A 27,472-nucleotide genomic window follows, 5' to 3' on the forward strand; every position below is an offset into this window, starting at 1 on the left:
TGAAAGGAGACTGGGGGCTTGTAGGGAACCTGGGAGCAGGAAGGGAGTGAGGGGGTCTATCACCTGAGCATGGGTACTGACTCCTCTGGCTGAAGGGAGATTTCTGCCACCCCCTGGCTCCTTCCCACCAACACAGTATGACTGGCCAGTCCCATCTCTTCACTTTTACTGCCACCTTCTCTGGGTGCCCTGTCTTTCCTTCATGACTTGTGGTGACAGTGGGAGGGGTGGGGGAGGTGAATGCGGGTACCTTGGCAATCTGCCTGGTTACAGAGAAGGGCTGAGGGGCTCTGCCAGTGGGAGCCAGGGATTCTTTCGTTTAGATGTGTGAGGGCAGTTCAGATGATCTCAGCTGACAACAGACACACAGGGAGGGAGGCGAGCTCTGTAATACTGAGGATCCACAGTCCCGTTTCTCTGAACAGGGAATGAAATGCAGTGATAAGGATACAGGACTCACCACTGAGAAATGGACGGCCCCAGGAACCACTGTATACTTCATGTGTAGAGTCCTACCAAATTCACGGCCACGAAAAAACATGTCACAGACCGTGAAATCTTATCTCCCCCATGAAATCTGGTCTTTTGTATACTTTTACTCTATACTATAGGGTAAAAATATACAAAAATACAGCATTTCTCAAATTGGGTGTCCCGATCTAAAAGGGGGTTGCAAGGTTATTGTAGGGGGGAGTCACATTATTGCCACCCTTACTTCTGTGCTGCAGCTGGCATCGGTGCTGTCTTCAGAGCTGGGCACCTGGCCAGCAGCCGCTGCTCTCAGGCCGCCCAGCTCTGAAGGCAGCGCAGAAGGAAGGGTGGCAATACTGTGAACCCCCTACAATAGCTTTGCAACCCCCTTTTGTGTCAGGACCCCCAGTTTGAGAAACAGAGAGGCTTAAGGGCTTTACATGTTTATATTTTGCCCTTTTAAAATACATATTGATGTTTTATTACACCACCATGAAATTTAAGATTTAAATATCTGAAACTGTGAAATTCAAGATTTTTAAAATGCTATGACTGAAATTTATGAAAATGGACCATGAATTGGAGATGTGAGTGCACCCTACAGCACTACTGAACCATCATCTGCAGTCACATTATCTGGGCTAATGGAACCTTTCTGCCAGGCGGTGACAACAGCAACAAGGGCTGGGTTCAATATCTCGGGGTCCCTCTTAACAATACAAAACAGAACCGGCTATAGCTTCCACCCAGGAATCTGGGAAAACTGACCACCACCTCTGGGTGCCTCTAAGAGGTAGTACTGCCCCACTCGCAAGCACTGAGTCTGTGTATAACAAAAGAGAACTTTTATTAGAAGGGAAAAGGAACCAAGTGGTAAGTTGGGAAAACACCACAACCACTTTCCAAGCATGTGACCGCAGTGTCCTTTTCCTCAATTTCCCACATTGCAGTGGGAAAGTCCAATGAATGAATGTCCCTTTAACACATCTCACTCCCCTCCCCCACCGCTGCACCTCACTCATAGTTGCTGTCCTCGGTCTGCGAAGACCCAGAATTCAGAGGTACATTCAAAAAGGGGGCTAGGGGGGAGCATTGAGCTATGTCTCTGCAGTTGCTATGCACCTCTGCAATTGGCTGCTTGCCTCTGCCTACTTGCTGCCGCTGTTGGATGTTCACCACCACTTCTGTGACACCATGTTCTGAGGTTCCACCGCTTAAGCCAGGTCTTTGGTGATTTCAGTGGGTAGGAGGGAACCTCACTGCCAGTACAGCTTCTGCATTGTCCTTCATTTCACTACTATCCCAGCACCAGGTCCAAGGCATAGCCCATAGACTGGCTATCAGGGATTCAGCTGTGGTAATTGCTGAGCAGAAATAATGACTCTCAATTGAGTCTAATCAGCTCTGTTTTTAAATCCTGGAGGAGGAAAGATCAAATGGTGCCTAGAACTCTTTAAACAGAGTCTACATCACATACAAACCCTGCCCCTCCCTTTCCCTTTATAGGGATTTGACATCTCTAGCCCCTGCTTAGCAAGTGAGGTTCAATATAGGGTGAGCCCTTCAATCAGGTCAGGCAAAGCACAGTTCTGCTGCCCTTTACTTGTCCAATCAGGATAACAACATTTCATTGCCCCTGCTTTCAAATACTAGAGTGATTTGTAACTCAAAACCATCCAGAACTGATCACTTTGGCAAAGCAGCTCTATCTCCTGCCCACGTAGGCAGAGTAGGCATCAGTGCAAACACAGTCTGCTCCTGAAGTCCTCCCCGTCCCCGCCCCCAGCTCAGCTCTAGACGTTACAGGAGAGCTCATTCAGACCCCATTTACACTTTTTAACGCAGCCCAGCCTCTGGGTTGTGTTAAGCCATCTCTGTGCCTTGAGAGGATGTTTACACTAACCTGACCAGAATGACCCCCCGGCCTTCTTCCTTTGTGGTTACAGTTCGTTTCAGCATGTCTACCTAACACAAAGTGTTCTTTCCAGCGTGCTTCACTTTGTTCCTCTCTGTTCTGAACTTCACCTGCCTCTGTGCTGCCCAATCACCCAGTAGACTCAAATCCTTGTGATCAATGAGAATTGTTCAATAGCACTGAAACCCCATCGCTTCCTTGCTTCAAAGTGAAATGAGCCGAGATCAGGCATTTTGTGTACTACAGGATAAGTTGTTTGGGATTCATTATCTCTGCATCTCATTGCTAGAGATGAACAATTAGCTCATACTGAAGAGATGAGCAATTAGCTCATAATGATGAATTTCTTCTAGGAATTGAGCATATTTGCCTGCAATGTACATCTGCAATGTAGATCATGATTCCCTCAGATGTACTGGTTGTTGAAAGAGTATCTTTTCAAATTGCTTCACTCTCTGGTTTAATTGCAAATACTCCATTGCTGAACTGTCAAGTGTGTTCCTTAGTTGTACTAGGCCATGTAAGTCACATGGTATTGTTTATTCTTGGCTGGATTACTTTGAATTTAAAATCTGGTTTAATGGATTACTCACATGGGCAACTTGGAAATTCATTTCCACAGACACCTGTGATAGTAAAGCCCAATGCTTGAGAGCAAATGATCACAAAGGGGCATGAACAGGGCCAAAGAAAACCCAGGCACAAATTCAAATAATCTTTGTGGAAATTGGTTGGCATTATTCTCTGAGCTCTGATCATTATTGACCAGAACCTCAGCTCTAATGGCGCCCTGCTTCCTTCCCCCACTGATCCCCACCTGCTGTCCATATCCTCCACAGGCCCCAGCTAGTCTGCTGGTTCTGCTGACACCAGCACTATGGCTGCTCTTCAAGAAAACACGTGAGTTTAAGGAATGAAACTTTTATGAACATGTGACAGGCACTGACCAGACCCAGCAGGAAACCAACAACCCAAGAACCGTGCCGGAGGGGAGAGGGTTTGTATGACCCCAGCCCTAAAGTACTGGGGTAGGCGCAGTGGAGATGGGAATGGGGAGACTTCATTCTAGGGAGCTGGCACCAGTAGAAGGTTTCTTCTCTCTCCCTTGCACCAGATCAGCAGGGGGCAGAGGGACTCAACAGCACTGAGGAGCGCCAAACCCACAAAGCCAAGGGGTCATCGGCCACTGCCGCTTGCTATGCCATGAAAGGGCAGGCAAAAGACTGGTGCCATGGTTGGGAATCAGCAGGCAGAGCTGCTGTTCCCATGGCAGCTGTGCCGGGGGTCTCACAGGGATTTCCCAGGCTGGGGGGTAGAGATGGGCAGAGCTGCTGTTCCCATGGCAGCTGTGCCGGGGGAGAGGTGTGTGTCTCTCGCAGGGATTTCCCGGGGGGGCGGGGAGGGGAGAGCTGCTATTCCTGTGGTGGTCATGGTGGGGGAGGGGCACAGCGGCTGTTCCCGTGGTGGTCATTGTAGGGGAGGGCCAGAGCTGTGTTCCTGTGGCAGCCATGCTGGGGTTTGGGGAGGGGCAGAGCTGCTGTTCCTGTGGAATCAGTGCTGGGGGTTTCACAGGGATTTCCCAGGCTAGGGGTGGGGGATGGGCAGAGTTGCTGTTCCCGTGGCCATGCTGGGCTCTCACAGGAATTTCTGAGGCTGGGGGTGGGGATGGGCAGAGCTGCTGTTCCCATGGTGGCCATGCCAGGGGTCTCACAGGGATTTCCCATGCTGGAGTCTCCAGTGGGTGATAACGTTTGAGCTCTGAGTGAAGCTTTTCCCACAGTCAGGGCAGACATAGGGCCTCTCTCCTGTGTGGATTCTCTTGTGCTTGGTCAGGGCAGAGCTGGTGGTGAAGCTTTTCCCGCAGTCAGGGCAGATGTAGGGCCTCTCTCCCGTGTGCACTCTCTGGTGGGTGGTGAGGTGAGCGAACTGGCTGTATCCCCTGCCGCACTCGTCGCACTGATAGGGCTTCTCGGCCAGGTGGGTTCTCTGGTGCCTGGCCAGGTACGTGCTGGTGGAGAAGCTTTTCCCGCAATCAGGGCAGTTAAAGCACTTCTCTGTCTGGTGCGTCCTCTGGTGCTTGATGAGGAGGGAGCTGTCAGTGAAGCCTTTCCCGCAGTCGGGGCAGACATAGGGCCTCTCTCCCGTGTGCGCTCTCTGGTGGATCGTGAGGGATGAGCAGTCCCGGAAGCTTTCCCCACAGGCCTCGCACCGATAGGGTCTCTCGCCCGTGTGCAGCCGCTGGTGCCTCGTGAGGTTTGAGCTGCTGCTGAATCGCCGCCCACACTCGGTGCAGGGATAGGGCCTCTCGCCTGTGTGCGTTCGCTGGTGTTTAATCAGGTCTGAGTTCACATTGAAGCTCTTTCCGCAGTCCCGGCACCGGTAGGGTCGCTCTCCCGTGTGCAGACGCTGGTGCGTGATGAGATGCGAGCTCTGGCTGAAGCAGCGCCCGCACTCCGGGCACTGGTAGGGTCTCTCCCCCAGGTGCAGTCTTTGATGGGTGATCAGATTTGACCTCAGGCTGAAGCTTTTCCCACAGTCCTCACACGTGTTGGGTTTCTCCCCGGGGCAGGGTCCCCTGTGGATCGTAGAGTCATTGTGTCTCCCAAAATATCCCCGAGTGTGACTGGGATTCTCCTGTCTCTCTTCTGGGTGGCTTTCCTGCTCCTTCTCTGACCTGCCCTGACTCCCGCAGGCTTTGTCGTGCTCGGGGGAAACATCCCCATCAGATCTCCCTGGTCCCACCTTATACAGTTCCACTTGCTCAGGACCTTCCTGCTCAGGGTTCTCCTCCTCACTCTCACTCACCATCCCATCACCTGCTGGGACAGAGACAGAATACAGACAGGAGTCACTCCCTGTGCCAGGGGAAACAAACCAAAGTAACTGCTGGGGAGATCAGAACACCAGGAGCTGAATTCCCCTCTCACCCACTCCTGAGAGGAGGGGGCAAATTGAACCTCCACATCTCATCCAAACACTCTGGGGAAACTCAGCTGTTGCCAGGTGTGAGTCAAGGGGTTGGAAGCTGTGAGTGACATCTGCCATGAAGTTACAGCAGCTGGGGACAATCCTGACAACCCAGGAGTTCATGAGCTCTTCGAGGGAACCTGATTTTTCTTCACTTCCTGTTTTTCCCCCAAGCTGGTTTAACTGATTCCTCACCTGTGCAGGCCTCCCTTGCCCTGGAGATCAGACACCATAACTCTTCTCCTCATTCCAGATGAGAGACCACATTGCTTTTATGAGATCAGGGTGAATTACTTCTTTGTGGGATATTTATCACAGAGAATGTTCCCAGGTTTTAACCTCAGCCCATTTCAAAGCAGTGAAATCCTTGGGCCAGCTCTCCAGGGCCTCAAAGTCCAGCCACTCTGCTAATGGGGAACTGGACTCCCACATCTCTGCTCAGAACACACATCAAGACACACATCATCAAAGGGGCGCCTCAAATACACAGACAGTACGTCTGGATCTCAGAAAGAGGAGGCCTAACCCGCTATGGAGCTGCCTGGATCTGCTTCTCACTGCCAGAGCTGAGCCCAGTGATAGTGAGAGGAGCAGAAGGAATCTTGGGGCCCATGAGCATAAGTGAGGGGCTCATAGGGTGACCAGACATCCCGATAAAATCGGGATTGTCCCAATTTTTAGTTCTTTGTCCTGCGTCCCGACTGATGCACGGTTGGGATGCCATTTGTCCCGATATTGCGGCTTTGGCCACTCCAGCCACTTTTTTTTTTTTTGCTTCCCCCATGTGTCCTGATATTTTGTTCATTTCATCTGGTCACCCTAGGGGCTCAGCACAGTGATAATGGGAGGGTTTGTCAGAGGATGCAGCAGGGGAGGGGAGTGAGATTTCAAGAAACTGCATTTTGGGGAATGAATGAACCTAGTGAGTCATGTTCAGCAGCCACAATAAAAACCGTAACTGGTAACAATAATGAGAAGAAGCACTAAAATCCCCAGGCTCTGTGCATGCTGGAGAAAATTGCCCTCTAACAGTATTAATTATGCGTATGGGGCCCTACTGTGCTAGGCACACACACCTATACATAGCTAGGCACCGTGTACACACATACACAGAGCTTAGGCACCATGTACAAACACACACGCACGCAGCTAGGCACCGTATACACACCCCCACACACGCACACAGCTAGGCACCGTGTACATACACACACACACAGAGAGGTGGGCACCGTGTACATACACACACACACAGAGCTAGGCACCGTATACACCCCCCCCACGCACGCAGCTAGGCACTGTATACACACCCCCCCACACGCACGCAGCTAGGCACTGTGTACACACACACACACACACACACACACACACACACACACACACACACACACACACACACACACACACACACACAGAGTCCCTTGCCCTGAAGCGCTTACCATGGCAGAGGTCAGTTTTAAGGAGGAATCTGAAGGGGGACAATGGAGTGGCTTAGTGTAGTTTACAGTGAGCTCCTCTCATGCACTGAGGACAGTGGGGGTGGGTGGGGGCAGGAAACTTGAGGGGAGTGCAGACTGATGGGTAGCATGGCTGGTATCGCTGGCAGAGCAGAGGTGGGGTTCTGCCTCTCAATGATCTGGATGATGGGATTAATTGCACCCTCAGCAAGTTTGCAGATGACACTAAGATCGGGGGAGAGGTAGATATGCTGGAGGGTAGGGATAGGGTCCAGAGTGACCTAGACAAATTGGAGGATTGGGCCAAAAGAAATCTGATGAGGTTCAACAAGGACAAGTGCAGAGTTCTGCACTTAGGAAGGAAGAATCCCATGCACCGCTACAGGCTGGGGACCGACTGGCTAAGCAACAGTTCTGCAGAAAAGGACTAGGGGTTACAGAGGACGAGAAGCTGGATATGAGTCAGCAGTGTGCCCTCGTTGCCAAGAAGGCCAATGGCATATTGGGCTGTATTAGTAGGAGCATTGCCAGCAGATTGAGGGAAGTGATTATTCCCCTCTATTCGGCACTGGTGAGGCCATTCCTGGAGTATTGCATCCAGTTTTGGTCCCCCCACTACAGAAGGGATCTGGACAAATTGGAGAGAGTCCAGCGGAGGGCAATAAAAATGATTAGGGGGCTGGAGCACATGACTTACGAGGAGAGGCTGAGGGGAGCTGGGGTTATTTAGTCTGCAGAAGAGAAGAATGAGGGGGGATTTGATAGCAGCCTTCAACTACCTGAAGGAGGGTTCCAGTGAGGATGGAGCTAGGCTGTTCTCAGTGGTGGCAGATGACAGAACAAGAAGCAATGGTCTCAAGTTGAAGTGGGGGAGGTCTAGGTTGGATATTAGGAAACACTGTTTCACTAGGAGGGTGGTGAAGCACTGGAATGCGTTACCTAGGGAGGTGGTGGAATCTCCATCCTTAGAGGTTTTTAAGGCCTGGCTTGACAAAGTCTTGGCAGGGATGATTTAGCTGGTGTTGGTCCTGCTTTGATCAGGGGGTTGGACTAGATGACCTCCTGAGGTCTCTTCGAACCCTAATAGTCTATGATTCTATGATTCTTGGTAACACATCGGAGATGGTGGGTAGGACAGGGCGAGGTTGTAAAAGGCCTTAAAAGTGACACAAGTCGTTTATATTTGATGCATTGAAGGGAGGACCCGGGAGGATGGGGGTGGGGAGTTACCATGGTGACAGCACAAGCCAGGAAGATGATTTTTGTAGCAGCTTTCTGAATGGCTGTAACAGGCCTAGGATGGCGTTTGTCATGGCCAGAAGGGAGGAGGCTGCAGGCCAGGAACCTCAGGGACATGGCAGCTGAATTGAGGAAGTGCAAGGGTTCCCAAACTGACTCACCCTGGGTCATTTCAATACAACCAGCCTAATTACAAACCAGTTCAGTCTCTAATGCAGACAAGGCTGCAGGCTCTGGGAGGGGAAGGGATGTGGACAATAGAGTTATTCAGTCAGGTCGCGCTCAAAGACCCCAAGCAGGATCAGGGCCCCATTGTGCTACGTACTCCACAAACACAGACAGAGACAGGATCCCTGCCCCGAGGAGCAACTCAGAGTCCAGTTTAAAGCCTGTCCTGGGAAATTTCAGACTTGCTTTCAGCAGGGGTGATCAACACAGCTCTGCAACCAGCTGTCACTGAGTCCTCTGCACCAGCAACACCAGTGGGGTGGCTGATCCAGGCACAGCACACTGATACAAGAGATTTTTCAGCCGCTCTGTTCTGTGTAAGGAATACAGCACTAAGACTGCTGCACTGCCACCACTAGCTGAAGCAGCGAGAGATCGAAATTAAATTTGTTTAAAATAATAAAAAACAGAGTGGTGACAATGAATGATAGTGTTAGAGTATACTTAGATATGTATATTTGTGTATAATTACAGAGGTTTAATAGTTAATAAAGATAGTTTTAGGTGGTTATGGCTAGCGATAACAAGATGGTGGTCGCAAGCAGTCACAGTCAGAGAAATCCAAAATGGATGTCTGGGAGAGATTTGGCCAATAGCAAGCAGGCAGGCTGAGCAGAAATAAAGGTCACTCCAAAACCTGAAAGTAAGTCAAGAGGTAAGTCTTCAAGCAGATCAGTCAAATAAGATGCAAGTTTTCAATCAGGTCTGGCTTTGATTGACAGATAGGTTAGCACCAGTGACCAATCAGAGAAGGCTAGAATCTGTATATAAGGCAGAAAGCTGGCTGATTTTGGTCAGTGTGAGGTGAGCAGAAAAAACTAGTGTGTGAGTGAGCAGAAGGAGAATAAGAAGAAAAGAGTTAAAATCATTTAAGAAGAGACAAGCAGTGGCAACACCAAAAACAGTAACAGCAGAAGGAGCTCTCAGAGGGAAAAGAAGACAGTGGAGAAAGTAAGCAGGATAATCCTCTTATAAAGAATTATTAAACTGCATGAATGTGTATGCATGGGATAATAAAGCTGGATGTTTGTGTATGCTATGATTTAGATGTGTAAGAGTTTGTTTTCAGCATTCTATATGTGTCTGGCCATCTCACATAGAATGTAACCACTTGAAGCTATTTTCAGTTGTATGGTATTGCAATTTTGAATACTTTGATGTGTATCTGTGCTAATAGATTTTATGCATTGTTAAGAAAATGTATGGATTCTTTTAACAAATTTGTATTAAGGAACATTGTGCTAAATAAAGAATATTTTTGTCCTCAAAGAATATTGCCTGAGTGTCAATCCTTTGAGAGGAAGCCTGTCTGTTTCCTTCTAAGGATCAACAGAGCGAATCTGTTCTGGGGAGTCCTCCAAAATTTGGAGAGAAACACCCTGGCAAATGCTCTAGGGCAGGCCATCCCCTTTTAATTACCAAAATAGATAAATTAATAGCATTATTGGGGTAGGCAGGTCATTGTGGGGTGCCTCTAATTTTGGAGGTAACAGCCCCACACAGACACAAGACAATGAGTGAGTGTAACTAACGGTTGTAAGGAGGGATCTGGGTTTCCAGACTAATACAATCAGATGTTTTAACTCCAATAAAGACAAATGAACAAACTGATGCTCCAGCTGCATTTACTTGCACAGTATTTTGGAAAAGGCAAACTTGCAGCAAGGAAGGGACGGCAGATTAGTGGCCTCAGAGCTCAGATAGTTAAATGGACAGTGTCAACTTAAAATCATATTGCTGTCTGAAAATCTCTCACCTGCTACTGCTGCAGGTGACACCTAACATCAGTGTCAATGAAGGGTTTAGAGAGCATTTTCTATTTCACCCCAGTCTGCTTTGTGCTAGTGCCAGCACTTGGCATAGAAATTTCGCTATCTCTCCTGTAGTGTTAGTTTCTCCCTTGTCGTTTGTAGGCACCTGTCAAACAGTAATGGGGGAGAGAAAAGCCTTCTGTTTTAAAAATGGGGGGGGAAAAAAGGTTGTACAACCACAAAAGTTGGCTGCAGGACTCTAGGCAGAGCCAGCACCTGGGACTATATGTAATGCATTGTTTGGAAATGGACTTGATTCCAGGCTGACAGGCCCCAGGGAAATGCCCCAGAGATTTCAGAGTTTGTTTAGCCAATTCCTCACCTGCCCAGGAGCCTCTTGGACTCTTCCTTTCCTCAGCACCCTGGAGATTTGGGACCCACAGCTCTTCCCCTTGCTCCATCTGGAGACCACACTGGGTTTTGAGAATCAGAAATCCTGCCAAGGGGGAAAGAAACCAGACGAGATCAGGGTGAATTACAGAACCATGGAATATTTGTTACCAAGAACATTTTATGACTTCAAGCCAGCCCCTTCCTGCACTGAAGATGGATGAGATCCAAATGGATCAGAACATGTTTGTGGAGGCTATTTGGGGAGCCAGATATCTAGGGAACGTGTTACACCCCCTGTAGGAGCGTTAGACATCTCAAAGCATCCAGTGTTCTGCAGGGACACGCACAGCCACCTGTTCCATGTCCCCCTCGAGCCACCAGCTCACATCAAGGCAACTTGGCTCAGGTGTGACTTTGACTTTCATATGCTTGGTCTAGGGCTGAGTTAACATTTGCTATGCATCCGATGAAGTGAGCTGTAGCTCACGAAAGCTCATGCTCAAATAAACTGGTTAGTCTCTAAGGTGCCACAAGTACTCCTTTTCTATTTGCTCAAGGGAGAGTTTACCCTAAGACATTTCATACGCCAGGCCTGGAGTCCGCAATGGCTCATATACATGCTTAACTTTGAGCTCAGTGAGGATTTAGTATTCCCAGGAGAAGGGCCTATGTCAGAGTTGCCAATTCTCACACTGTTACTGTGACTCAGGGGATAGCTCACATTTTTCTTAAAGCCCCACTCCACCTCCTGGACCCAAGTGATAAGACCAAAAATCTTATTTGTTTTATTTTGGTAAAAACAAGTTTCTAGCTATTGTGGCTGTAGAGAAAAGCTTAAAAGCACAAAGTGGCTGCACCCTAAAGGTACAGAACCCAGAGGGCAAGAGAAAAGAAGCAGAATTCAGTATTTCAAAAAACCTCATGATTTGTAAGCCCAATCTCCTGATTTTGGGGGACTGAGTCATGATTTTTCAACTGCTGGGGCTAGCAATACTGTTTTCTGGCCTTTTTCATTGTTATTGACACTGATAGATGTGTCAGCCCTTTGTCTGCAAAGGGACAATTATGCTAAATTAGAAATAAAATTTAGAAAACATGAGGTAAACCTCAGTGCTGGGTTAATGTCAGGCCTGCTAGGACATTTTTTTGGGAGCAATATCAAACTGTTTGCAGTGAAGTGCAGCTCCCTGGCAGCTTCTTAGCCCATGGGGGGCTGCCTCTGCTTTGCCCTTCCTGAGGAAAAAGGGGTTTGGTTAAAAAAAAAAAGGGTGGGGAGGAGAGAAATCAAAGAATGAATCACTCCCTCCCCCCTCTGCACACACCTCCCAGTGGTTCAGAGGGACCTGGCTGGCTTGGAAGGAGCAGGGAGGCTGTAGTGGGCTTGGAGTCTACCCCCAGCTGCTCTGCTGCAAGAAAAGCTGTTACTGTGTTAAGGACTTTCTCCTCCTTTAGGTCCTTTCCAGTCAGGACCTTGAAGCCCTGAACAGACCTCGTTAGATTGGCAGGGTTGGTGCCTCTTACCTCCCTCGCCCGCATTGTTCCTGCTGGCCCTTCCAGTCTCTCCCCCTGTCTCCCTCCTGCCTCCTCTCCCCTCGGGCTGGGAGACTCGGGCCCTGGCCCGGCCCAAGCCGTTCGCTCTCCCGGAGCTGGCTCGGCTCCTACACGCTCGCGGGGGGGGGGGAGGCAGCAGCTCTGGGACTCGCAGACCCCCGCTCCCCCGGGAGCAGAGCTGGGGCGAGGAGGGGCCGTTGGTGCAGAGTCACTTTCCTACCCGACCCCAGCCCTTTCCCCGGGTCTCTCCCCCCTCACCTGCAGGCTCCGGCTCAGGGGCTGGTGTCGGCAGAGCTCGGGGCTGCCCCAAGGGCTGGCTCCAGCCCCCAGAGAAAGCCACGATCCCGGAGCGCTGCAGCCCGGGCTACTGATACAGGGCACAGGAAGGGGCTGGAGTAGCTGAGCGCGGTAGGTGCTGGGTGCTGGTAGGGAAGACAGGAAGGGGACAGCGAAGCACGGAGAGATCTGAGCCTGTGCAGTTGCGGCCCGCACTGAAACCTGTTACCATCGGCTGTCGCCTCCATTGTGGGCTGGGAACCCAGGTTGAGCCGCTGCTGCTCCCCTGCGGGGTGTGTTCGGGGAGAGCCCTTCCCTAGCGCCCCTCTGGGCCCAGCCCAGTGCGGGGGAGGAAAATATCTGTTCTGATTTAACATCCCCACCGCAGTGTGAGAAATCTCTCAACACACATGGGGGTTTGTCATCCCCCAGTCCTCCAGCTACTGGGATGGTGGGGGGAGAGACACAACACAATGTTTGGGAAGAAGAAAACAAGCAAAACTGTGTCTTTGTTTTTAGGAAGGAAACACTCCACAGTGTTCTTAGGCGTCCCCCACGTCCCCTGGAGAAGCACAAAAGAGCACAGGCCTTAAGTCTTCTTCCCCTTTGACAGATCCAGAAGGGACCATTAGATCATCTTGTCTGTGTATCATACACGAGTACATTTTACCCAGTCATCCGAGCCCAGTCACCTGTGTTTGGCGAACACATCCTCCAGGAAGGCAGACAGGCTGGATTTGAAGAGGGCCAGTGATGGAGACTCCTCTTCAGGGCACCTTTAAAGAAAGCCATGAAAAAGCATTCCACCCAACTCTCCAACTTTAGGGTATGTCTACACTATGGAATAAGGTCGAAATTATAGAGGTCGTTTTTTTAGAAATCGGTTTTATATATTCGAGTGTGTGTGTCCCCACAGAAAATGCTAAGTGCATTAACTCGGCGGAGTGCTTCCACAGTACCGAGGCTAGAGTCGACTTCCGGAGTATTGCACTGTGGGTAGCTATCCCACAGTTCCCGCAGTCTCCGCTGCCCATTGGAATTCTGGGTTGAGATCACAATGCCTGATGGGGCTAAAACATTGTCGCGGGCGGTTCTGGGTACATATTGTTAGGCCCCCCTTCCCTCCCTCCCTCCGTGAAAGCAAGGGCAATCGTTTCGCGCCTTTTTTCCTGAGTTACCTGTGCAGACGCCATACCACAGCAAGCATGGAGCCCGCTCAGGTAACCGTCACCATATGTCTCCTGGGTGCTGGCAGACGTGGTACGGCATTGCTACACAGTAGCAGCAACCCATTGCCTTCTGGCAGCAGATGGTGCAATACGACTGGTAGCCGTCATCGTCGTGTCCGAGGTGCTCCTGGCCACGTCGGCTGGGAGCGCCTGGGCAGACATGGGCGCAGGGACTAAATTTGGAGTGACTTGACCAGGTCATTCTCTTTAGTCCTGCAGTCAGTCCTATTGAACCATCTTATGGTGAGCAGGCAGGCGATACGGATTGCTAGCAGTCGTACTGTACCATCTTCTGCTGGGCAGGCAAGAGATGAGGATGGCTAGCAGTCGTATTGTACCATCTTCTGCCGGGCAGGCAAGAGATGAGGATGGCTAGCAGTCGTACTGTACCATCTTCTGCCGAGCAGCTATGAGATGTGGATGGCATGCAGTCCTTCTGCACCGTCTGCTGCCAGCCAAAGATGTAAAAGATAGATGGAGTGGATCAAAACAAGAAATAGACCAGATTTGTTTTGTACTCATTTGCTTCCCCCCCACCCCGTCTAGGTCTAGACTCATTCCTCTAGGTCACACTGCAGTCACTCACAGAGAAGGTGCAGCGAGGTAAATCAAGCCATGTATCAATCAGAGGCCAGACTAACCTCCTTGTTCCAATAAGAACAATAACTTAGGTGCACCATTTCTTATTGGAACCCTCCGTGAAGTCCTGCCTGAAATACTCCTTGATGTAAAGCCACCCCCTTTCTTGATTTTAGCTCCCTGAAGCCAACCCTGTAAGCTGTGTCGTCAGTCGCCCCTCTCTCCGTCAGAGCAACGGCAGACAATCGTTCCGCGCCTTTTTTCTGTGCGGACGCCATACCAAGGCAAGCATGGAGGCCACTCAGCTCAATTTGGCAATTAGGAGCACATTAAACACCACACGCATTATCCAGCAGTATATGCAGCACCAGAACCTGGCAAAGCGATACCGGGCGAGGAGGTGATGTCAGCGCGGTCACGTGAGTGATCAGGACATGGACACAGATTTCTCTGAAAGCATGGGCCCTGCCAATGCATGCATCATGGTGCTAATGGGGCAGGTTCATGCTGTGGAACGCCGATTCTGGGCTCGGGAAACAAGCACAGACTGGTGGGACCGCATAGTGTTGCAGGTCTGGGATGATTCCCAGTGGCTGCGAAACTTTCGCATGCGTAAGGGCACTTTCATGGAACTTTGTGACTTGCTTTCCCCTGCCCTGAAGCGCATGAATACCAAGATGAGAGCAGCCCTCACAGTTGAGAAGCGAGTGGCGATAGCCCTGTGGAAGCTTGCAGCGCCAGACAGCTACCGGTCAGTTGGGAATCAATTTGGAGTGGGCAAATCTACTGTTGGGGCTGCTGTGATGCAAGTTGCCCACGCAATCAAAGATCTGCTGATATCAAGGGTAGTGACCCTGGGAAATGTGCAGGTCATAGTGGATGGCTTTGCTGCAATGGGATTCCCTAACTGTGGTGGGGCCATAGACGGAACCCATATCCCTATCTTGGCACTGGAGCACCAAGCCGCCGAGTACATAAACCGCAAGGGGTACTTTTCAATAGTGCTGCAAGCTCTGATGGATCACAAGAGACGTTTCACCAACATCAACGTGGGATGGCCGGGAAAGGTACACGACGCTCGCATCTTCAGGAACTCTGGTCTGTTTCAAAAGCTGCAGGAAGGGACTTTATTCCAGACCAGAAAATAACGTTGGGGATGTTGAAATGCCTATAGTTATCCTTGGGGACCCAGCCTACCCCTTAATGCCATGGCTCATGAAGCCGTACACAGGCAGCCTGGACAGTAGTCAGGAGCTGTTCTACTACAGGCTGAGCAAGTGCAGAATGGTGGTAGAATGTGCATTTGGACGTTTAAAGGCGCGCTGGCGCAGTTTACTGACTCGCTTAGACCTCAGCGAAACCAATATTCCCACTGGTTATTACTGCTTGCTGTGTGCTCCACATCTGTGAGAGTAAGGGGGAGACGTTTATGGTGGGGTGGGAGGTTGAGGCAAATCACCTGGCTGCTGGTTATACGCAGCCAGACACCAGGGCGGTTTAGAAGAGCACAGGAGGGCGCGGTAACGCATCAGAGAAGCTTGAAACCAGTTTCATGACTGGCCAGGCTACGGTGTGAAAGTTCTCTTTGTTTCTCCTTGGTGAAACCCCCCGCCCCTTGGTTCACTCTACTTCCCTGTAAGCTAACCACCCTCCCCTCCTCCCTTCGATCACCGCTTGCAGAGGCAATAAAGTCATTGTTGCTTCACATTCATGCATTCTTTATTCATTCATCACACAAATAGGGGGATGACTACCAAGGTAGCCCAGGAGGGGTGGTGGCGGAGGGAAGGAAAATGCCACACAGCACTTTAAAGGTTTACAACTTTAAAATTTATTGAATGCCAGCCTTCTTTTTTTTGGGCAATCCTCTGTGGCGGAGTGGCTGGTTGGCCGGTGGCCCCCCCACCGTGTTCTTGGGCGTCTGGGTGTGGAGGCTATGGAACTTGAGGAGGAGGGCGGTTGGTTACACAGGGGCTGTAGTGGCAGTCTGTGCTCCAGCTGCCTTTGCTGCAGCTCAGCCATACACTGGAGCATACTGGTTTGGTCCTCCAGCAGCCTCAGCATTGAATCCGGCCTCCTCTCATCACGCTGCCACCACATTTGAGCTTCAGCCCTCTCTTCAGCCCGCCACTTACTCTCTTCAGCCCGCCACCTCTCCTCCCGGTCATTTTATGCTTTCCTGCACTCTGACATTATTTGCCTCCACGCATTCGTCTGTGCTCTGTCAGTGTGGGAGGACAGCATGAGCTCGGAGAACATTTCATCTTGAGTGCGTTTTTTTTTTCTTTCTAATTTTCACTAGCCTCTGGGAAGGAGAAGATCGTGTGATCATTGAAACACATGCAGCTGGTGGAGAAAAAAAAAGGGACAGCGGTATTTAAAAAGACACATTTTATAAAACAATGGCTACACTCTTTCAGGGTAAACCTTGCTGTTAACATTACATACATAGCACATGTGCTTTCGTTACAAGGTCGCATTTTGCCTCCCCCCACCACGTGGCTACCCCCTCAACCCTCCCCCCTCCCCGTGGCTAACAGCAGGGAACATTTCTGTTCAGCCACAGGCAAACAGCCCAGCAGGAACGGGCACCTCTGAGTGTCCCCTGAAGAAAAGCACTCTATTTCAACCAGGTGACCATGAATTATATCTCACTCTCCTGAGGATAACACAGAGAGATAAAGAACGGATGTTGTTTGAATGCCAGCAAACATACACTGCAATGCTTTGTTGTACAATGATTCCTGAGTACGTGTTACTGGCCTGGAGTGGTAAGGTGTCCTACCATGAAGGACGCAATAAGGCTGCCCTCCCCAGAAACCTTTTGCAAAGGCTTTGGGAGTACATCCAGGAGAGCCGCGAATGCCAGGGCAAAGTAATCCTTTCACATGCTTGCTTTTAAACCATGTATAGTATTTTAAAAGGTACACTCACCGGAGGTCCCTTCTCCACCTGCCGGGTCCAGGAAGCAGCCTTGGGTGGGTTCAGGGGGTACTGGCTCCAGGTCCAGGGTGAGAAACAGTTCCTGGCTGTCGGGAAAACCGGTTTCTCCACTTGCTTGCTGTGAGCTATCTACAACCTCATCACCATCATCTTCTTCTTCGTCCCCAAAACCTGCTTCTGTGTTGCCTCCATCTCCATTGAAGGAGTCAAACAACACGGCTCGGGTAGTGGTGGCTGAACCCCCTAAAATGGCATGCAGCTCATCATAGAAGCGGCACGTTTGGGGCTCTGACCCGGAGCGGCCATTCGCCTCTCTGGTTTTCTGGTAGGCTTGCCTCAGCTCCTTAAGTTTCACGCGGCACTGCTTCGGGTCCCTGTTATGGCCTCTGTCCTTCATGCCCTGGGAGATTTTGACAAAGGTTTTGGCATTTCGAAAACTGGAACGGAGTTCTGATAGCACGGATTCCTCTCCCCATACAGCGATCAGATCCCGTACCTCCCGTTTGGTCCATGCTGGAGCTCTTTTGCGATTCTGGGACTCCATCGTGGTCACCTCTGCTGATGAGCTCTGCATGGTCACCTGCAGCTTGCCACGCTGGCCAAACAGGAAATGAGATTCAAAAGTTCACGGTTCTTTTCCTGTCTACCTGGCCAGTGCATCTGAGTTGAGAGTGCTGTCCAGAGCGGTCACAATGGAGCACTCTGGGATAGCTCCCGGAGGCCAATACCGTCGAATTGTGTCCACAGTACCCCAAATTTGAGCCGGCAAGGCCGATTTAAGCGCTAATCCACTTGTCAGGGGTGGAGTAAGGAAATCAATTTTAAGAGCCCTTTAAGTCGAAATAAAGGGCTTCATCGTGTGGACGGGTGCAGGTTTACATTGATTTAAAGCTGCTAAATTCGACCTAAAGTCCTAGTGTAGACCAGGGCTTAGATTTTGTCATTTTATTGCTATTTCTTCCATATTGAAAAACAATCCCATCTCTCTTCAATATTGATTTGAAAAAAATTATCTCCAGTTCTGCCACATTTCTCTCTATCAAACACGGATATAAAATCCATTCAGCTTCCCCCCTCTCTCAAATTATGGAACATTTATCTATTGCCCCACCCCATGTTTTGCCCCTTTATCGAATATTGCTAAGAAATCTGTTCAGATTTTTGCCTTTGCTTATTGTCAAATATTCTATAAAACATCTCTAATTTTCCCACTTCCAAACTAATCAAGTATTGATCTAAATCCCTTCAGATTTTCACTCTTTTCAGTTTAATTATTGAATATTGCTATTAAATCTTCTCAGATTTCAGGCTTTCCATGTAGCTATCAAATACTGATATAAAATCCTCTCAAATTTGTATTGTTTCCCCATGCTTAATAGTGCCAACATCTCCTTTTTTTGGACGGAAACTTGTCCTGATCCATTGGGGGCCAGCGGGGCAGAGGGTTTAAAAGCCCAACTGATAAATTTCCCCCTCAGGTTTGAGCAAAATGTTTCCTTTGTTTATGTCCATTAAACATGAACACATTTGCTGATTAAAGTGACTTCCCTGTATTTTATAGCTCCTTTAAGGTCATCTTTATAAATCAGGGAGCTTTAATTCTACAGTTCGGAATTTTCCCAGGAGCTCAGTTTCCATTTTGACACCAAAAGAAGTGGCCAGCTTTCCAAAACAGTTCAGCACATTGCATGCTCTTTCAGAGCTGAGCACTTTGAAAATCTGGCCCTGAGCTCTTTTGGGAGTTTGGCCCAGAAAACCCTGATTTCCTATCTGGGTTATCTTGAGTAGGCCGGTTACTCAATGAAGGGGGAGGGGGGAGACAATAACAGAAAATGTGGAAAGGGCAGAGGTGCTCAATGACTTCTTTGTTTCGGTTTCCACCAAGAAGGTTGGTGGGGATTGGACGTCTAACATAGTGAATGTGAAAATGAGGTCGGATCAGAGTCTAAAATAGGGAAAGAACACGTCAAAAATTACTTAGACAAGTTAGATGTCTTCAAATCACCAGGGCCTGACGAAATGCATTCTAGAGTACTCAAGGAGCTGACTGAGGAGATATCTGAGCCATTAGCGATTATCTTTGAAAAGTCATGGAAGACGGGAGACACTCCAGCAGACTGGAAAAGGGCAAATATAGTGCCCATCTATAAAAAGGGAAATAAGGACAACCCGGGGAATTACAGACCAGTCATCTTAACTTCTATACCTGGAAAGATAATGGAGCAAATAATTAAGAAATCAGTTTGCAAATACCTAGAAGGTAATGAAGTGATAAATAACTGTCAGCATGGATTTGTCAAGAACAAATTGTGTCAAACCAACCTGATAGCTTTCTTTGACAGGGTAACAAGCCTTATGGATCGGGGGAAAGTGGTAGATGTGGTATATCTTGACTTTAGTAAGGCTTTTGATACTGTCTTGCATGACCTTCTCATAAACAAACTAGGGGAAATACAACCTAGATGGAGTTACTATAAGGTGGGTGCATAACTGGTTGGAAAATCGTTCCCAGAGAGTAGTTATCAGTGGTTCACACTCATGCTGAAAGGGCATAACAAGTGGGGGCCCGCAGGGATCAGTTCTGGGTCTGGTTCCGCTCAATATCTTCATCAATGATTTAGATAATGGCATAGAGAGTACGCTTATAAAGTTTGCGGATGATACCAAGCTGGGAAGGGTTGCAAGTGCTTTGGAGGATAGGATTAAAATTCAAAATGAGCTGGACAAACTGGAGAAATGGTCTGAAGTAAACAGGATGAAATTCAATAAGGACAAATGCAAAGTACTCCATTTAGGAAGGAACAATCAGTTGCATGCATACAAAATAGGAAATGACTTCCTAGGAAGGAGTACTATGGAAAGGGATCTGGTGGTCATAAATATGAGTCAATAATGTAATACTGCTGCAAAAAAAAGGGAACATAATTCTGGGATGTATTAGCAGGAGTGTCGTAAGCAAGACACGAGAAGTAATTCTTCTGCTATACTCTGCACTGATTAGGCCTCAACTGGAATATTATGTCCAGTTCTGGGCGCCACATTTCAGGAAAAATGTGGACAAATTGGAGAAAGTCCAGAGAAGAGCAACAAAAATGATTAAAGGTCTAGAAAACATGACCTATGAGGGAAGACTGAAAAAATTGGGTTTGTTTAGTCTGGAGAAGAGAAGACTGAGAGGGGATATCATAACAGTTTTCAAGTGCATAAAAAGTTGTTTCAAGGAGGAGGGAGAAAAATTGTTCTTCTTAACCTCTGAGGATAGGACAAGAAGCAATGGGCTTAAATTGCAGCAAGGGAGGTTTAGGTTCAACATTAGGAAAAACTTCCTAACTATTAAGGGTGGTTAAGCACTGGAATAAATTGCCTAGGGAGGTTGTGGAATCTCCATCATTGGGGATTTTTAACAGCAGGTTGGACAAACACCTGTCAGGGATGGTCTAGATAATACTTAGTTCTGCCTTGAGTGCAGGGGACTGGACTAGATGACCTCTTGAGGTCTCTTCCAGTTCTATGATTCTATTAATATACCATGTAAGTGGGAACACATTTTGTACGTGGAATTCATTGCCGTGTGGATTACAGTGCTGTGTGCTCTTGTGACTCAACCTGAGTGCTGGTTAGATACAAAATCATAACCCCACTGGGCAAATTACCGGGTTAACACAAAGACTACAGGATAGATTCAGGCAGGGGCATGGGCACTGAGCTGCCTCTTTAGGTGCCTAAATCCAACATTTAGGTGCCACTGACATTTGCAAACCAATGCTCAGCTGCCACCTAACCCTGTAGGTGCTGTGACAAGGTCAGGTCAGATGGCTACGGAGAGTAATCCTATTGGGATCCGGGAAGTCGGCGGGCAAAGCCCGCCCACTGCTAAAAGATACCACCCCAGCCTAAGAGGGGGATCCACAGGACCTGGACACCAAATAAATACGGGGGACAACTAATGAAAAAACAGGGAGAGGAGTGTGGTCAAAGGGTCAAATGAAAGGAACCGGACGGGGACACCGAGCAAAGAACCCAGACCGCGCCCACTGCTCCTCAAAGGCGTCAAGGGAGTCAGGGGACGCCGCCCAGAGGAACTCTGCCCGGATACGTGAACGGACAGAGGATCCGAAATAGGCCCCACAGTCACAGGAGACTCCATCGGCCAACCTCCTCACTCTGGTTTTATAGATGGCCATTTTAGCTAGGGCCAGGAGGAGGTAGACCAGGAGATCCCATGACTTTGTGGGGCCATGGATAGGGAGTGCATAAATAAGAAGGTGAGAGGAAAAGTGCAACCAAAAGCCTAATAAAATATTGGTGAGGAGCTGGAATAGGGGCTCCAAATATATGTGTGCCAGGGTTTTCCTCACGCAGCAAAAGGGGCAGGTGTCTGGGATGGGGTGAACCACGCCAAGTACATGCCTGTGCTCATGGCTCTGTGAAGGAGCCGCCAACTGGTATCCCCGGCAGGCCTCGGGACCAAGCTGGAATATAGGCTGGCCCACCGGCGCTCCTCACCCTCCAAAGGTGGCAGGAAGTCCCGCCATTTTGTATCGGGGCGGGACACAACGGTGAGGGCGTGAAGGGTATGGAGCACGAGCATGTATAGATGTTTCCTTGGCACGGTCTGAAAGCAGACCGGCTGCAGCTCATGCAGCTGGCTCATGGTGAAGGGGTGGGGGGGTCGGTTGGGTCCATGGGGCAGGGGCCCAATTAAAAGGTCCGGCGGGCCTGGGGTGGAGGGTGGGCGGGGCATGCCCTCGTGCAGGACCCGGTCAAGGTAAACCCAAGCAGTGGGCGGCAAAGCGGCCCTCACCTCCTGAAGTATGTGCTGTGGAGTACGAGGTCTGGAGAGCCCCATGCGCTGAGCGAGCGTCAGGGGATCCAGCCAGTCTCCCCAGTCGTAGTCCAGGAGGTCTCCGACTCTTGTGACTTCTGCCAGAACCAACTTCTGAGGGGGCTCTGCCACCTGCACACAGAGCTGGGGGTTGTGTAGCAGCGGTTCCGTGAGGAGATCTGCCCCCTTGGTGGCCCCCACCAACTTGGTCATTGAAAGCAGTTTCCAGGTGTGACGAGGTGTGACTGTTCTTAATGTTTCCTCTGAATATTGTGGGGGTGCCTCAGTTTCCCCTAGGCAGTTCTTAAGTATCTAGGTGGTGGGATAAGGGTGTATGATCGTTGCAGAGCCCTAGAGGGCAGGTGTGTGCAGGGATCTGGACACAGAGAATGGCCAACACCCTGTTTCCTGGCAACTGATGGCCTGGGCCCTTCCCCCCTGCAAGGTGAGAGCTAAAGGGTTGGAGAACAAAGGAATCAGGTGACCTCCTGGCCCAGGAAAGGGACAAAGCCCAGAGGAGGAGGGGCTGGAGAGAGTTTCAGTTTGGGGCTGGCTGGGGACATGGAGTGAAGTGCAGATGGGGTTGTGTGGCTCACTGCCCGCCCGAAAATGGATCCGGCTGAGGGGTCCTGTTCTCTGTACCTACAAGCTCTGTGTTAGACCATGTTCCTGTCGTCTAATAAACCTTCTGTTTTACTGACTGGCTGAGAGTCACGTCCGACTGTGAAGTTGGGGGACAGGACCCTCTGGCTTCTCCAGGACCCCGCCTGGGTGGAGTCGCTGTGGGAAGCGCACGGAGGGGCAGAGGATGTTGAATGCTCTGAGGTCAGACCCGGGAAGGTGGAAGTTGTGTGAGCTGTGTGTCCTGAAGACAGTCTGCTCACAGAAAGGAGACTCCCCCAGAGTCCTGACTGGTTTCGTAGAGAGCAGTTGCAGAGCATCGCCCGGGGACTCTGTGACACCAGGTCCGGAGGAGGTCCTGGTAGAAGACCAGCAGCCCATAGAGGTCTCACGGAAGACTTCTCGGATGGACATAAAGGAGCTGCCGGTCGTATCGGAGCCCTTGGAAGCGGCGCAGGAAGGCGTGCACCAGTATGCTCCACGCTTGTCTACCTGCACCATAAAGGAGCCTTTGCAGGGCCTGGAGGCAGAAGATATGGACCTGAGTGTACAGACACTTTAGGCCCTGCCCTCCCTCCTCCAGGGGTAGATGGAGAACCCCTGCAGGGACCCAGTGCAGTCCTGACCAAAAGAACTCCAGAATCAATGTCCGGAGGTTGGCCAGGAAACCCGGGGCCGGGACCAAGGTGTTGAGCCAGTACCAGAGCATGGACAGGACTAGTTGATTAAGCACCAGCGCTCTCCCTCGACGGGAGAGGCACCGGAGTAGTCCTGTCCATTTCTGGAGCCGCTCTATCACCCTGCCCTCTAAATCGTGCCAGTTCTCCAGCGGAGAGGGATGCGTGGCAGAAAGGTAAACGCCGAGATAGAGCAGTGGACCCGTGCTCCACCGGATGGCCTGAAGCGCGGGTGGGAGGGAGCTCGCTTGCCAGCCGTCCCTGACCACCAGGCCAGAGCTCTTCAGCCAGTTGAGCCGGGCGGAGGACGCTGCCAAATAGATGGCCTGGCAAGCCTCCACCCATGCCAAGTCGCCCGGGTCCTGGACCATGAGGAGCACATCGTCGGTGTACACCAACAGGACCAGCCGCAGCTCCAGCTCCCGCAGCACCAACCCTGTCAACCTCCTTCGGAGGAGACAGAGGAAGGGCTCGATCGCCAGAGCGTACAGCTCGCCCGAGAGGGGGCACCCCTGCCGTACTCCTCACCTGAAGCTGACAGGGTCCAGTTGAGCCTGACCGGACACTCTGTGGAGGCGTTCAGCAGCCGGAGAAAACCCACAAGCTGGGGTCCAAAGCCAAACGCTTGCAGAGTGCTCAGGAGATACCCATGGTCCACCCTGTCGAACACCTTCTCCTGATCCAAGGACAGGAGGGCGAACGACAGAGCATCCCTACATCCGAGTTCCAAAAGGTCCCAGACCAGATACAGGTTGTCAAAGATGCTGCGGCCCGGGACGGTGTAGGCCTGGTCTGAGTGGACCACGTCCGCCAGCACGGACCCTAGCCGCAGCGAGATTGCTTTTGCTACGACTTTGAAGTCTGGGCTGAGGAGTGAGACGGGATGCCAATTTTGTAAATCGCAGAGGTCCCCCTTCTTCGGCAATAAGGCGAGCACGGCTCACCTGCATGAAAGAGGGAGGACCCCGCTCTGCAAAGATTCGGCCCAGACGCTGACTAGGTCTGGGCCGAGGACGTCCCAGAACACGCGGTAGAACTCCACGGTCAGCCAGTCCATGCCCGAAGATTTATTGGTGGGCATGCGACAGAGGGCTTCTGAGAACTCGGCCAGAGTGAGGGGCAACTCTAGCCGGTCTTGGTCACCCGTGCTGACCATAGGGAGCTCCTCCCAGAGCACTCTGCAAGCGTTAGGATTGGTCGGATCCAGGGAGAAAAGGCTTGCATAGAAGGCTCTCGCCCTCCCGCACATCTCCACCGGATCCATGAGGGGGGATGCCATCTTCTGCCAGAAGGCAGGTGACGTGTTTCTTGGCCCCCCTCCTTTTCTCCAGGGCATAGAAGAAATAGGAGCCGCGATCTATCTCCTGAAGAAGATGGATGTGGGATTGAACAAAGGCGCCCCGGGCCTGATGATCTTCCAGGGCCCGGAGCTCCTCCCGCTTCTCCCGGCACACCTCACAGAGGGGCGGATCCTCGGGCTGGCAGCCAGATGCCTCTCCAGCTCTAAGACCTCCCATTCCAACTGCTCTATCGCTGCATCCCTCCGTCAGCTGGCGCCCACGGTGTAGTCACGGCAGAAGAGCCGGGCATGCACCTTCCCCAGGTCCCACCACCGCCGCGCCAAGGGAAAGGCACGCCGCTGCCCTCGCCAGGCCATCCAGAACTCCCGGAAGGATGCCACGAAGCCCACATCCTCCAACAAGCTGTTGTTGAAATGCCAATAGGCTGGCCCCGGCCTCTCCGCGCACAGGGAGGCCGTCACAGTGGCTAAATGATGATCAGAGAATTGGGCCGGCTGGATGGTGGAGGAGTGGGCTCGCGAAAGGTGGAAGCATAATAAATAAATGCGGTCCAACTGGGAGTGGAGCGACCAATGGGCCTCTACCCTCCCTCCAGCCTTCTACCTCCAAGCCAGAGGGCTTCAGGAGAATAATTTTTTTGAAGCAGAAATATTTTTATTGCATAACACTTACAAAAAATCACCAAAAAGAAAAAAACAAAACTATGCAACAAAACAAAAGCAAATGCAAGGTATAACACAGCAGCCTTCAGGAGGGAGAAGTATTCAGGCTAGCCTGGGCCCAGAGCGGTGGGGCTTCCTCGACACTCATGGTCTTCCACCCCCTCGAGTTACCTAGTGCCACGCCCAGTGTCACCGATTATTCCTCTCCTGAGAGTGCCCGACAAGATGGGCACGGCTGCGGGGTGGGCGGTTTGGGGGTGGGGGGGCATGTATACCCACGTGTGATAGGACCCCTCCTAGGTAACAGTGATGATGGTATCCACAGCGGCAACGGCTGGGGCTGGGGTCTCTCACTCTTCCCCTCAATCAAAGGGTCAGACGGAGGGAACCGGACGGGGTCACCGAGCAGAGAACATCGGACAACGCCCACCACTCCTCGAAGGCATCAAGGGAGTCGGTGGATGACGCCCAGAGGAACTCCGCCCAGATATGTGAATGTACTGAGGATCGGAAAACGGCCCTACAATCGCAGGGCTCTTCATTAGCCAACCTCCCCTCTCTGGTTTTATAAATGGCTGTTTTAGCTAGGGCTAGGAGGAGGTTAACCAGGAGATCTTGCGATTTTGTGGGGCCACGGATGGGAAGTGTGTAGATAAAAAGGTGAGGGGAAAAATGTAGCCAAAAGCATAATAAAATATTCGTGAGGAGCCGGAAAAGGGGCTGCAGCCTGGCACACTCTAAATATACATGTGCCAGGGTTTCCCTCACGTTGCAAAAAGGTCTAGTATCTGGGATGGGGGTGAACCGCGTCAAAAACATGCCCGTGCTCACAGCTCCATGAAGGAGCCGCCAACTAATGACCCCGACGGGCCTTGGGACCAAGATGGAATACAGGCTGGCCCACCGGGGTTGCTCACCCTCCAGAGGTGGCAGGAGGTCCCGCCACTTTGTATCGGGGCGGGACACAAGGGTGAGGGCGTGAAGGGTATGGAGCACGAGCATGTATAGATGTTTCCTTGGCGCGGTCTGGAAGCAGACCGGCTGCAGCTCATGCAGCTGGCTCATGGTGAAGGGGTGGGGGGGTCGGTTGGGTCCATGGGGCAGGGGCCCAATTAAAAGGTCTGGCGGGCCTGGGGTAGAGGGTGGGCGGAGTGCGCCCTTGCGCAGGGCTTGGTTGAGATAAGCCCGAGCAGCGAGCGTCAGGGCGGCCTTCACCTCCTGAAGTACGCGCTGGGGGGTACGAGGTCTGGAGAGCTCCATGTGCCGAGCGAGCATCAGGGGATCCAGCCAGTCTTCCGGGTCGTAATCCAGGAGGTCTCCGACTCTCTTGACTTCCGCCAGGACCAAACTCTGGTGCACCGAGCGGGACTCCGCCACCTGCACACGGAGCTGGGGGTTGTGTAGCAGGGGCTCCGCGAGGAGATCTGCTCCCATGGTGGCCGCCACGGACCTGGTTGTTGAAAACAGTTTCCAGGTCCGGAGGAGGTCCTGGTAGAAGACCGGCAGCCTGGAGAGGTCTCACGGAAAACCTCTCGGACAGAGATAAAAGAGCTGCCGGTCGTATCGGAGCTCTTGGAAGTGGTGCAGGAAGGCGTGCGCCAATATGCTCCACGTCGAACTACCTGCACTCTGCAGGGCCTGGAGGCGGAAGACATGGACCTGAGTGTGCAGACACTTCAGGCCCTGCCCTCCTTCCTTCAGGGGTAGATGAAGAACCCCAACAGGGGCCCAGTGCATTCCTGACCAAAAGAACTCTAGAATCGATGTCCGGAGGTTGGTCAGGAAACCCGGGCCTGGGACCAGGGTGTTGAGCCGGTACCAGAGCGTGGACAGGACTAGTTGGTTAAGCACCAGTGCTCTCCCTCGGAGGGAGAGACATCGGAGTAGCCTCGTCCATTTCCGGAGCCGCTCTATCACCCCGCCTTCTAAATTATGCCAGTTCTCCGGCAGAGCAGGGTGTGTGGCAGAAAGGTAAACGCCTAGGTAGAGCAGTGGACCCGCGCTCCACCGGATGGTCTGAAGCGCGGGTGGGAGGGAGCTCATCTGCCGCCAGTCCCCCACCGCCAAGCCAAAGCTCTTGACCCGGTTGACTCAGGCGGAGGAGGCTGCCGAATAGATAGCCTGGCAAGCCTCCACCCGTGCCAAGTCGCCCGGGTCCTGGACCACGAGGAGTACGTCATCGGCGTACGCCAACAGGACCAGCCGCAGCTCCGGCTCCCGCAGCACCAACCCTGTCAGCCTCCTGCGGAGGAGACAGAGGAAGGGCTCAATCGCCAGAGCGTACAGCTGGCCCGAGAGGGGGCACCCCTGTCGCATTCCTCGCCCGAAGCTGACCGGTTCGGTCAGGGTCCAGTTGAGCCTAACCAGACACTCCGCGGAAGCTTACAGCA

At 51.4% G+C, this 27,472-nt stretch overlaps 1 protein-coding gene and 1 long non-coding RNA gene across 2 annotated transcripts; one reads left to right on the top strand and one right to left on the bottom strand.

Moving 5' to 3' along the window:
• Positions 1 to 1,301: 1,301 nt before the first annotated feature.
• LOC122461338 (zinc finger protein 501-like) lies at positions 1,302 to 12,092 on the bottom strand. The gene is made up of 3 exons (XM_043528853.1): positions 11,940 to 12,092; positions 10,408 to 10,521; positions 1,302 to 5,202 (listed from the first exon to the last, which is right to left on the bottom strand). The coding sequence occupies exons 2-3, from the start codon at positions 10,484 to 10,486 to the stop codon at positions 4,094 to 4,096; spliced, it is 1,188 nt and encodes a 395-aa protein (XP_043384788.1). The 5' UTR covers positions 10,487 to 10,521; positions 11,940 to 12,092; the 3' UTR covers positions 1,302 to 4,093.
• A 294-nt stretch (positions 12,093 to 12,386) lies between these two features.
• On the top strand, positions 12,387 to 14,288 carry LOC119567507. The gene is made up of 3 exons (XR_005227548.1): positions 12,387 to 12,511; positions 12,765 to 13,071; positions 14,230 to 14,288. It is a non-coding gene; the product is annotated as an uncharacterized LOC119567507 (long non-coding RNA).
• The last annotated feature ends 13,184 nt before the right edge of the window (positions 14,289 to 27,472 follow it).

Source organism: Chelonia mydas, chromosome 14, assembly GCF_015237465.2.
Source record: "Chelonia mydas isolate rCheMyd1 chromosome 14, rCheMyd1.pri.v2, whole genome shotgun sequence".
NCBI lineage: Eukaryota > Metazoa > Chordata > Testudines > Cheloniidae > Chelonia > Chelonia mydas.

What these genes read in the sequence shown, in the direction of transcription:
- LOC122461338 (XM_043528853.1), bottom strand. Translation starts at nt 10,486, where the DNA reads ATGGAGCAAGGGGAAGAGCTGTGGGTCCCAAATCTCCAGGGTGCTGAG. An exon ending in TCCAAGAGGCTCCTGGGCAG is followed by an intron (nt 5,203 to 10,407) that starts GTGAGGAATTGG and finishes CTGTCCCAGCAG; the next exon opens with GTGATGGGATGGTGAGTGAG.